The sequence below is a fragment of the Triticum dicoccoides genome, chromosome 4B, assembly GCF_002162155.2.
Source record: "Triticum dicoccoides isolate Atlit2015 ecotype Zavitan chromosome 4B, WEW_v2.0, whole genome shotgun sequence".
NCBI classification, from domain to species: Eukaryota; Viridiplantae; Streptophyta; class Magnoliopsida; order Poales; family Poaceae; genus Triticum; species Triticum dicoccoides.
The window spans coordinates 402,414,823-402,428,042 of NC_041387.1; the positions used below are offsets into that span (position 1 = coordinate 402,414,823).

The 13,220-nt window shown below is 42.7% G+C and overlaps 1 protein-coding gene across 1 annotated transcript; it reads left to right on the forward strand.

The window, feature by feature from the left end:
- The first annotated feature begins 728 nt into the window (after positions 1-728).
- LOC119296343 (acetate/butyrate--CoA ligase AAE7, peroxisomal-like) lies at positions 729-7,084 on the forward strand. Its single transcript, XM_037574739.1, has 3 exons — positions 729-1,084; positions 3,606-4,196; positions 5,924-7,084. The coding sequence occupies exons 1-3, from the start codon at positions 869-871 to the stop codon at positions 6,818-6,820; spliced, it is 1,704 nt and encodes a 567-aa protein (XP_037430636.1). The 5' UTR covers positions 729-868; the 3' UTR covers positions 6,821-7,084.
- Positions 7,085-13,220: the final 6,136 nt, after the last annotated feature.

Here is a 13,220-nt window from a genome sequence, read left to right on the forward strand (position 1 = left end):
CGTGCAGATCACCTTTTTGCCCTGACTTCGTCCCACCAAGCGCATCGTTTTCTTAGAAACCGTATCGATTTGAATCTCGTGTGTTATGACTATTAATATTTTCTTGTAGCATCGTGGCTTGACAGAGCGGAAGCCTAAGTTTTTTTTTTTTTTTGACAATCGAGTGGAAGCCTAAGTTTTTTTTTTTTGACACTGCTACTGACTGCAAAAAGGTTGCTGCAGAAGCTTCGATTTGTTTGGACACGAATCGTTCGCCGCGGGCATCGTTGGAAACGACCGGGAAAACCTCCGGCATCGTTGCCCTCAGTTTTTCTCGTCCTTGGTACCGAGGCAAGGATCGTGTGACCGGGAAAACCAATGGCCAGGTCCCGGCAACGACAGACGCGAGCTTCATTTGGTGCACGTCCAATCCAAGACCTTTCCCGCTACTGTACAAGCGCGGCGCATGGAGACTGCCCCGCTACGGTACAGAGCGGCGAATTGCGTGATGGCGCATGGCGCCAGTCGACGTCGCAGGATCTCCCCGCTCGCAACGGGACCATACATTACACCGGAACCGGACGGACGGGCGTCGCCGATAAACTAACAACGGAACGCCACCCACCCACCCCGGCCGGGCCGGCTGCCGCGCCACGAGCCGGGCCGGCGGATCCCCACCACCCGCTCCTCACCCCCTCCGCACGATCGCCCCACCCCCACCGGCATGGCATATATAAAACGCAAGCCAAGCCGAGCGCAGCGCTCCCATTTGATCGGCGATTCAGTGCCAAGTCAAAGTCACACGAGCGAGCAACACAAGCCACTCAGGTGAGAAAGAGAGAGAGAGAGAGAAGGGGGCGGGGGCAGCCGGCCGCGGCGTTGGGGAGAAATGGCGGCGGAGAGGGACATCGACGACCTGCCGCGGAACGCGGCCAACTACACGGCGCTCACGCCGCTCTGGTTCCTCGAGCGCGCCGCGCTGGCGCACCCGGCCCGCGCATCCGTCGTGCACGGCGCCGTGCGCTACACCTGGGCCGACACCTACCGCCGCTGCCGCCGCCTCGCCTCCGCCCTCGCGCGCCGCTCCGTCGGCCACGGGAGCACGGTACGTCATGCCATCTCTCTTCTCCTCCATTTCTCCCCTCTCCCCCTTCCTCCACGTGCGCCTCTGGTCCGGTGTGTTCTGAGTGAACTGTGCCATAGGCCGTACCTCCCTAGACTTGAACGCTCGTGTCCTATCAACTTTACAACACATCAGCTCCTATGAACTTGTATAAGTGTGTCAGTTGAGACCCGAAGTTATTTTGGTTGTCAAACAATGATCCTGTGACACTTTAACCCTATTGAATCCAAAGTTTGGCCATGTGGTTGCTTAGTACTCCCTCCGTAAACTAATATAAGAGTGTTTAGATCACTACTTTAGTTATCTAAACGCTCTTATATTAGTTTACAAAGGGAGTAAGATCGATCAAATGTTGCAGAATTTTCACCAAATATTCGAATTACATATAACAGCCCCCCGTTGACTTCACTCGTGAGCACATGATAAAATTCAGTTGGTATTTAGCTCGAGTGCCGTACCATATCTGCATACAAATAATGGACTGAAATGTGTAGATCCAATTTCGCACAAGTGTAAGGACCTAGCTATACCGCATTTTATTCGAAAAAACAAATATAGAAACTTCCCATTCGATCATTCAAACTTGCCTTGAGCAGTAAAATGTTTTTTTCTGAGTGTGTCAGTAGAGACCCGAAACAGTTTTGATTATCAACCAATGACCCTGTGACACTTTAACCCTATTGAACCCAATGTTTGACCCTGTAGTTGCTTAATCAGATTGACCAGATCTTGTAAAACTTTCAGCAAATGTTTGAATTCCATATAACAGTTCCCCATTGATTTCAATTTTGAGCGCATGGTAAATTTCAATTGGGATTTAGCTCAGGTGTCATACCATCTCTACTTACAAATAATCGACTGAAATGTTTAGATTCAAGTTCACACAAGTGAAAGGACCTGGCTGTATGCATTCTACTCGGAGGAAAAAAACATAGAAACTTTCAATTCGACCATTCAAAGTTCGAACCTGTCTTGAGCGGTAAAACGTTATTTACGGAGAGTCAGGAATAGATAGCATCTCGTGATTCACTTACGCTACCTTCAAATTTTTATTCCAAAAACATAACATAGAAACTTTCCATTTGATCATTCAAACTTGCCTTGAGCGGTAAAACGTTATTTTCGGAGAGTCAGAAATATATATATATATTCTCGTTATTCCCTTATGCTACCTTCAACAGGTTATATACGTAGCTATTTGTGGTCATAAATGAGCTTTCAGCCCTTGGATTTCTTGTAACAGATATGAGGCCCCATCATTTGATAGAGTATTAATAGATGGGTGGGTGAATGTTGTACTTCTTCAGTCCTCAACTTCTCCTATGATAGGAATGCATGTTAAAAGCTTCTCCTTTCAACACACATGTCTTGTGCATTTCAATTAAACAAACACATGCTGAGATTTGATGGTTCACATGAATACAGTTATGGAGTGGCATACTTCTCAAAGTGAAATTATAAAGGATATTGTTTCATGTATTGCTGTATCCACATGGTGTTGTCTTTTCTATTGAATGAATGGCATACAGCAGCGAGTTCATCCAAAAGTTCGAACTGATGGAGAAGGGTGGACAATGTATTTCAACATTTCCATGTTTCTGTACAACCAGTTAGTTTCAAGTTTGCACCATCGCTTGGGCTAGTGAGCAGAGAGGTTGGTTACAAATTTCAAACAGAGGCCAATATTTAACTTTAAGGGAACAATCCCCCAGCCATGTCTTATGCCAGAAGCTAACACTTTTCCCATTCCCCACATTCCATTTGTAAAAAGTGTTAGAGGCACTTAAAGCCCAGGTAATGCCTTTCCAGAATGGAGATCCAACCCCATTTCTAGACCAATACATTGGGGTTTTCTGTATTGTACTTATGATCAATCAGAATTCCCCAATCCGTCCCCTCACTATCAAAATATCTTTTTCCCGCAAGAGGCCAGAAGAGCCATAGTAAAATCTCTAATATTTGGAACACCCAGTTCACCAAAATCTTTCCTTCTGGACACCAATCCCCAGTTGGCAAGGTGATATTTATGGTTATCATCTATATTCTCCCAAAAGAAGTGGGCCATCTGGGAGTTGATTGTATTTATCACCCATTTTGGAAATTTAATAATTGCCATAACGTATGCAGGGATGCGTTCCCCTGTATCAATAATAGGTTGTAGATCTTCTCTACGCAATTTATCATAGTGCAGTGAAACACCCAAGTATTTGATGGGAAAAGACCCCAATTGGCAACAGAAAATTTGAGCAGAAGATTTACAACCTGTTACTCCCATCACTCTATTCATCTTGTCGACACCAAAACTTGTGTTTTCTAAGTTCGAACGTTCAATAGATTTGCGTTATATAGAAGATTAACTGCAGAAATCACCTTGAAGACAATAATATCTCTTCAAGTGCTACTATAGTAGTTTGATTGACTATTTCGTGCTAGCTAATACTACTGCATGCATAGAGTATATTCTGTTATGTTTATATTGATTATCTTCTCTTATATCTGTTAGGTGGCTGTAATAGCTCCAAATATCCCAGCAATTTATGAAGCTCATTTTGGAGTCCCCATGGCTGGAGCAGTGGTCAACTGTGTCAACATTCGATTAAATGCTCCCACTGTTGCGTTTCTGTTGGAGCACTCGTCAGCTGAAGTTGTGATGGTTGACCAAGAATTTTTCTCCCTGGCAGAGGATTCTTTGAGGATTATAGCAGATCAAAAGAAAGGTTCTTTCAAAAAGCCAATTGTAATAGTTATTGGTGATCATACCTGTGATCCTTCAGCCCTCCAAGATGCTCTGAGAACAGGGGCAATCGAGTATGAGAAGTTCTTGGAAACTGGCGACCCTGAATTTGCATGGAAACCACCGCAGGATGAATGGAAGAGCATTGCCTTAGGTTATACTTCTGGAACGACATCTAGCCCAAAGGGTGTGGTTTTGCATCACAGGGGTGCTTACCTAATGTCACTCAGTGGTGCTCTTGTATGGAAAATGAACGATGGCGCAGTTTACCTGTGGACTTTGCCGATGTTCCACTGCAACGGCTGGTGCTATACATGGACGCTTGCTGCTATCTGTGGAACAAGCATATGTCTTCGTCAGGTATGCCTCACTATCTTGTAATCGTGCTTCATTAGAGACCTTCTTACTGTGAAATGTCTGTAACATAAACCCTGTAAAATTCATTTCAAAAAGTTACTCACGAAATCTAATGCTTCAGCGAATATTTATTTCTATATGAATGGAAGTTATTTATGTATAGAACAGTAAGTATGAGACCACAATGATCTGGTTGAGAAGTATATTTCATAGGTTGATGCAATAAATGTAAAATACTATGATGAATTCTAACAATAAATGATGCTACTCTACTGAAAGTAATCATTCATCGAGTCATTGAGTATGAATACTCAAAGACAAATGATAACTAGCTTGATTCACTGTATCAGCCTTACTTTGAACACTAAACCTGCAATAGCAACGCAGTTGAATCATAAAAAATATGACACCAAGATATGCAAAATAGTAGAACGATCCTGGGTTCTGGTGTACCCATTCTCCAAAACTTAGCAAAAGAACAACATATTTCTATGTTTTCGAAAAATTCTGGAAAAAATGACGCACATAGGTATCAAGTTGAAACTTATCCATGTAAAATTTCTCAAAATAATATGGCAATCAGCTACCTGTATGAAAACGATAAAATGAGATTGCTGCAGTTTAAGTTTCGAAACATAAATTGTAGCACTATCATTTTCTCTTCTTTATCTAGGTTACAAATGGCCATATTATTTTACGAAAACTTACATGGGTAAGCTTCTAACAAATACCTATCTGCATGGTTTGTTTGGAATTTTCCAAAACATAGAAATACATTTTCTACCAAGTTTTATGAAGTGGATTCCGCTGTACCCAGGTCCCAAAAATCCTCTCCCACCAAGATATATAAAAGGAGGTAAAAAGGATGGCCTCGCACGGAACCAAGCCCAAGTAGTAGAATCAGTGCAATACGTGGTCTGCATTTTAAGATGATTACTTTCCTGATCTCTTGATTCTTTTTTAATTGGAGGAGAATTATAGATCATCTTTCTTTTCCACTGTCAGCTTCTGATGGAGGTTCACTTAAACAAATGCTCCTTGATGCCTTTGTATGTGATGCAGTTGCCACATAAATAAATGATTAAGATAACATATACTCCCTCCACCCGGAATTAGTTGACTTAGATTTGTCTAGATACGGATGTATAATTCAGGATGGAGGTTGTATTAGATAGGTTGAAAACTTGGAATTTGGACCATTGCTGTTCATGCCATATGATTATGCACCCAGTTCATTGCCAACTTGACGTTTGACCATAACGATTAGTTTTACTGCACGTTTAGCTTACGATTTGTGATCCAGATGCTAGTAACAAGAACTTGCTTTGTGATGAACTACCTAAAACAAGTTTGGCATACTGGATTGTTGTTTTGATACAAGGATGTCGATGCCTAGAATGTGTAAGCTTGAAATTAAGGGATTTAGCTTGGCTGATCTTCTTCTTTTTGCTGCTCAGTAGGATACACAGAGCCACAACGTTCATACGAAATATTGAAAATGAGAAACAGACGGGAAAGCAAAACAAGTTTGACAACAGCCCCGTGGCTGAAACAAAGAATCACTTAGATGAGTTCACTTTGAACCACTTGTATTGATTTTGAACTTTGGGGTTAAATGTTGTTGACAACTCTCTGAATCATTCATTCTTGTGTTCAGATAGTGAGCAATTTAACTATCTCATCTCACAAGCATATATGGTTCTCTTGTGTTGACCCATATTTATTTACAGGTCACAGCGAAGGCTATCTTCTCGGCGATAGCCAACCAAGGAGTGACTCACTTCTGTGGGGCGCCAGTTGTGCTCAACACCCTCATCAACGCCCCTCCAGCTGACACCATTCTCCCGCTGCCTCGCGTTGTGGATGTCATGACTGCTGGCGCTGCTCCGCCGCCCTCGGTCCTTGCGGCAATGTCGAAGCTCGGCTTCCGTGTCTCTCATACGTATGGCCTCTCGGAGACATATGGGCCATCCACGGTGTGTGCATGGAAGCCAGAGTGGGACATCCTGCCAGATGACGAGCGTGCCCGCCTCCAAGCTCGCCAGGGCATTCGCTATGTAGGCCTGGAGGGGCTCGACGTCGTCGACCCAAAGTCCATGGCGCCAGTCCCAGCGGACGGCTCCACCCTGGGAGAGATTGTCATGCGAGGCAACGCCGTCATGAAGGGTTACCTCAAGAACCCCAAGGCCAACGCCGAGGCATTCGAAAACGGGTGGTTCCATTCCGGCGATCTGGGCGTTCGACACCCCGACGGCTACATCGAGGTGAAGGACCGAGCCAAGGACATCATCATTTCCGGCGGGGAGAACATCAGCAGCCTGGAGGTGGAGAAGGCGGTGTACCTGCACCCGGCGGTGCTGGAGGCGTCCGTCGTGGCGCGGGCCGACGAGCAGTGGGGGGAGTCGCCATGCGCCTTTGTCACGCTCAAGGACGGCGTGGACGGCTCCGACGAAGCAGCAATGGCTGCTAACGTGATCAAGTTCTGCCGCGAGCGCCTGCCCGGCTACTGGGTCCCCAAGTCCGTGGTGTTCGGGCCGCTGCCCAAGACGGCGACGGGTAAGATCAAGAAGCATGAACTGAGAGCTAAGGCCAAGGAGCTGGGCCCGGTCCGGAAGAGCAGGATGTGAGCTAGGCTAAAACTCCTTGTGCCCTCGTCCACTCCAGAGCTGTCGTTTGGCGTCGGTGTACTGTATTCTTAGGACACCACACTGTATTTTGTTATATCACCTAGCTTCTGTACGAACTAAGGTGCTTGCTGAATTGTTTCTTACTGGCTGCTTATCGTGTATATGCCGGATGTACTTATTAGAGTGTTGTAAGTCTTCTGGAAGGCAGAGACGCACTGATTTTTCATGGTGTTGGTGAAAACTGAAAATTAGGCCGGGCAACTACTGACAGCTCTTTCTTGTGGAGGGGTTCAGAATAGGCGATTCCTTCAGTTTAGTTGCATATATCTTGTTGATCGAGTTTGTCAGAAATTAAAAGGCCGGAAAGAGAAAATGCCATCCCTAGAAGGAAGGAAGATCTTGTTAAAAGTTGTGGCACAAGGAAACCCATCTTATGCTATGTCAGTGTTTAATCTGCCCTTGGGAATTCTTAAGGCGCCCTTGGGAATTGGTAAGGCAATCACTAGTGAAATCTCAATGTCTATTTTATTTATTTTTTGAGAAATATCATGTTTTATTGATCAAGGATAATTAAGAGAGAGTGCCTCCCGGATACAATCTGGGGTTTCATGAAAAATAGAGTCACCAGAGGACTCAGAAGATGTAGCTAGAATATGTGTCGCGACATTACAAACAATTTACATGACTAGAGGACTCAGCGTTCTGGTGGAACTGTGGGAGATGATTATTTGAAGAAAAAAGTATATTGGGTGGCGTGGTGAAATATGTGCATTCTGAAGAGGATATAAGATATGGGTTTTAGGTACCTTCGAGCTTTAATTTTGCTATGTTGGCAAAGCACTGTTGATGACTAATTCAGAACCAGAATATTTATGTACACGTGTTCTTGGCGCAAGATATTTTTCAGATGGTTACATTTTGAAGGCCTCCACTTCGAATACATGGGTGAGTACATTTGTAGGAGTCCAAACTTTTGAAAGGGGATGTATTTGGAGAGTGAGTACTGAACAAAACATAAATACTCCCACTGTTTCTAAATATAAGTCTTTTTAGAGATTTCGATAAGGGACTACATATGAAGAAAAATGAGTGAATCAACACTAAAATATGTCTATATACATCTGCATGTAGTTTATATTGAAATCTCTAAAAAGACTTATATTTAGAAACGGAGGGGGTATATGGAATGACCCATGGATCCCTCCAAGCAATGATAGGAAGATTATTACGCTGAGAGGTCAAAGAACGCTATCAAAAGTAGAAGATGTTATTGACCCATATACTGGAGCATGGGATAAGTTCCGATCCAAGAAACTTTTTGTCCATTTGATGCTCACCGCTATTGCAGATCCCATTTAGTGTAGAAGGTATTGATGACTTTGTTGTATGGCATTACACTAAATCCGGGACCTTCTTTATCCGTTCGGCATATCAGAGGGAATGGGATCACAAATGTGATCATTGTTTATACCCGGAGAATGGACAAAGACAGATAAACATGAACCCTAGCTGGTCTGGTTTGGAAACTGATGGTTCCCGAGAAAGTCAGGATCTTCCTGTGGAATGTTCTTTTTCATGAATATGCTAGGTGTGTATCTTTGCATTGATAGGAGGGGAGAAAATACATGGAGTAATCCTCAAATGGCGTACACTGTTAGGCGACGTCGAGGATGCTTGGTGAGCAGTAGGAGGGTATGCTCAAAGCCAATACAGATGATCAGCTTATAGATAACAACCTATCTAACCCTATGGCACCGGCGGCCACCCAACGTCTTGCCTCGTCCTTGATGACATCCACAAGAACGACAATAGAGGGTCGTGCACCATCAAAGATGATTGCATTCCGATGCTTCCAAATCTCCCGGGTTGTGAGGATGGTGATCGAAGCCAAGCCCTTGCGCAGGCCGGGTGGGGATTGTTGCATGGCATCAGACTACCATTGGAATAAACTGGTTTGTGCCATCGGGCGGGGTAGAAGTGCATCGAGTCCATGAGAGAATTTCATGCCATATGATGTTGGAGAAGACGCAACCCACAATGGTGGTCTTGCTCTACATGGGTACTCTCACAAATAGACACGTGGTAACCCAAGCTCAATGTGATAAGTAGTACTAAAAAGCAGTTTAGTCCCTAACTTAGCCCATAAACATCCCCAAAAGTGGCTAAGAAATTTAGTATCACGATATGAAACAATAGTATTTGGCACACCATGCAAGCGAATAATTTCACGAAAGAACAAATCAGCAACATTAACAACATCATCGCTTTTATGACATGATATAAAGTGTACCATTTTCGAGAATCTATCCACGACAACAAATATGCTACCCCTCCCCTTCTTTGTTCAAGGTAAACCTAAAACAAAGTCCATAGATATATCCTCCCAAGGAACACTAGGTACATGCAAAGGCATATATAGACCATGAGGATTGAGTCGTGACTTAGCTTTTTGACATGTAATGCAACGAGCAACAAAACGTTCAACATCCCGTCTCATCGTTGGCCAAAAGAAATGTGTAGCAAGTACGTCCTCCGTCTTCTTCACGCCAAAGTGTCCCATTAATCCTCCTTCATGCGCCTCATGCAACAACAAAAGACGAACGGAGCTAGCTGGAATGCATAGTTTGTTAGCACGGAACACAAATCCATCATTAACGACGAACTCGTTCCACATTCTTCCTTCTTTACAATTCTGCATTACATCTTTAAAATCAACATCATGCACATATTGATCTTTTATGGTCTCCAAACCAAATATTTTGAAATTAAGTTGTGAAAGCATAGTATAGTGACGAGACAATGCATCAGCAATAACATTTTCTTTACCCTTCTTGTGTAATGACATAAGGGAAAATCTCAATGAATTCAACCCATTTAGCATGTCTACGATTTAGTTTAGCTTGACTTTTAATATGTTTCAAAGATTCATGATCAGAATGTATAATAAATTCTTTGGGCCATAAATAATGTTAACATGTTTTTAAAGTCCAAACAAGAGCATATAATTCTTTATCATAAGTAGAATAATTCAGACTAGGCCCACTCAATTTTTCAGAAAAGTATGCAACAGGTTTGCCATCTTGTAATAACACACCTCCTAATCCAATTCCACTAGCATCATATTCAAGCTCAAAAGTCTTATTAAAATCAGGAAGTTGGAGTAAAGGAGCATGTGTCAACTTCTCTTTCAATACCGTGAAAGCTTCTTCCAGTGCGGTACCCCAAACAAAAGGCACATCCTTCTTTGTAAGCTCATTGAGAGGTGCAGCAATGGTGCTGAAATCTCTCACAAAATGCCTATAGAAACCAGCAAGGCCAAGAAAACTCCTCACGTGTGTGACCGTTTGGGTTGCGGCCAACTCTCAATAGCTTCAATCTTAGCTTTATCAACTTCAATTCCCTGTGAAGTAACAACATAGCCAAGAAAAGATACTCGGTCGGTGCAAAAGGTGCATTTTTCGAGGTTACCAACCAAATGTGCATCACGTAGAGCAAGAAAAACATCACGTAAATGTCAAAATGTTCCTCCAAAGATCTGCTATAAATCAGTATATCATCAAAATAGACTACCATAAATCGTCCAATGAAAGCACGTAAAACTTTGTTCGTTAATCTCATGAAAGTACTAAGTGCATTAGTTAACCCAAAATGCATGACTAACCACTCATATAATCTAAACTTAGTGTTAAATGTTGTTTTCCATTCATCTCCCAATTTCATATGAATTTGATGGTATCCAGTACGCAAATCAACTTTGAAGAATATTGTAGAGCCACTCAATTCATCAAGCATGTCATCTAGCCTAGGAATAGGATGACGATAACGAATAGTAATATTATTAATGCATCTACAATCAACACACATACGTGACGTACCATCCTGCACTAGTATAATAGGAACAACACAAGGACTAAGAGATTCGTGTATATAACCTTTGTCGAGCAGCTCTTGTACTTGACGCATAATCTCCTTCGTCTCCTCTGGATTGGTACGGTATGGCGCACGGTTTCATAGAGAAGCACTGGAAATTAAGTCAATCTGATGCTCAATCCCTCGAATAGGTGGTAATTCCGGTGGCACGTCTTGTGGAAAGACGTCAGCGAATTCCTGCAAAATGTTAGTGACAGCAGGAGGCAAAGAGGAAGGTACATCCTCGAAAGAAAATAATGCCTCTTTGCACACAAAAGCATAGCAAACAAATTTGCTGAAATCTAGATCATCAATATCAGATTTGGTGGCGAGTAAACATGCACTTTTTAATTTAATTTCAGAAGCAACGGTAGATGGTTTATTATTAGGCTTCATTTGTTGCTCGAATTTTTTTGACACAATCTGATTTTCACTCTTATTTTTCTCCTGTTTTGCTTTATAGCTCTATTAATATCATCTTTCAAAATGAAATCAGAAGTCATAGGAAGCAAAGTAATATTTTTATCCTTATGAACAAGAGTATACCGATTGTTTCTATCATGGTGTACAGAATTTTTATCAAATTTCTATGGTCTACCAAGTAATAAGAAACATGCTGGCATAGGTACCACATCACAATCAACATAATCAACATATGTAGAGATACTAAAATGCACACAAACAGTACATGTTACCTTAACCTTGCCATTGTTGTTGAACCATTGGATGTAGTAAGGATGTGGATGTGGTCTTGTGGTGAGAGATAAATTCTCCACCATCTCCATGCTAGCCAAGTTGTTGCAGCTCCCTCCGTCTACGATGACGCGAACAAAATATTCCTTCATAACTCCCTTTGTATGGAACAAATTATGCCTCTGATTTTGCTCAGCTTGTGTGACCTGCACACTCAAAACACGTTGAGCAACTAAACATTCGTACCTATCAGCGTCTTCAGGAGCCATGTATTGTGTCTCATGATCAGAACCATCTCCACCGTGTTCTTCACTTGTAATAAGAGCCAAAGTCTCCTCCTCATAGTCACCAGCGGACTCATACCCACCATCCTTAGTAGCAATCATCACACGCTTAGATGGGCATTCTCTCGTATAATGACCTCCACCCTTGCAATGATGACAAATAATATCATGTGTTTGCCCTGTTGATGCCATAGATGAAGAAGAGCTCTGTGCGGAACCGGGAGGTGTACTCCTGGCAGATGGTGGTGGTGGTGGTGCATGTTTTCTTGTATCTCGGTTGAAATTGGCAACTGAAGTCAGTGGTGCTGCAGTAGGACGTGTGGGAGTAGAGGATGCACGCGGTGTTCATGATGAAGGTCAACCTGCAAAAAAGTTAGTTCGTGCCAATGCTTGTCGATCCCGCACTTCACGTTCAGCTTTACAAACAAGATGGAATAAACGAGTGATATTATTATACTCCTTATACTTTAGAATGGTCTGAATCTCTTTATTTAATCCACCCATAAAACATGCAAGCATAGCTTCATTATCCTCAACAATATCACATCTAATCATGCCAGTTTGTAATTCCTGATAATATTCTTCCACATAATTTTTTCCTTGTCTTAAACGCTGTAATTTTTGAAGTAATTCACGTTGATAATATGGTGGAACCCATCGAGTATGCATAGCAGTTTTTAAAGCAACCCAAGTAGTTGGAATATTATTCGGATATAATCTATGATGTTTAGACCACCACACACAAGCAAAACTAGTGAAAGCACAAAGAGCAGCAGCAACATGTCTCTCCTCGGGGTATTGTAAACATGTAAAACGTTGTTCAGTTTCTAACTCCCAAGTAAGATATATATCAGGAACATATCTACCCTCAAATGATGGAATATTCAATTTCAGTTTAGGAAGATGGTCACAATCTCATACCTGGGCTGGTAGTGCAGCCCTACCATTGCGATTATATGCCTGTGGACGACCTGGTGCTGGTGGTTGCACGTAGTTCTGATTTTGATCAACCTCATCCTCGTAATCGCCCGGTTAGGTATTGGAGCAACATTATCCATTGATAAATTATTAACTTTAGGTCTTTAATCGTCATCCTCCTCGGCACCAGCAGCAGCAATAGCAGGAGCCAAAGAAGCATCAATAGTAGGTACAGCAGCACCAGAAGTTTGGCCGTCCTCAAGAGGAACACGCTTCGCTCGTTCAAACTGATTCGGAAGGGTGCCTTGTTGTTGTCGTTGCAGAGGTGCGATAGGTGCAGCGGCTGGTGGTTGGGAAGACACGTGAGCAATTCATTAAACTTGTTATCCAGCTTTGTATCGAACGACTTCTCCATGCCATCTATCTTCTCCATAGCCTCTTTAAATCTGTTTAGCACATCTCCCACCTGGCCACTCATCATTTGCTGAAATTTACCATGCAACTCCTTGTTCGTTATGTTCTCCCAGTCAATCTCGTCGGCTTGTGGTCCTGCCATGGTACTTTCATTTCTTGGTAATTATTCTAATATTCATGAG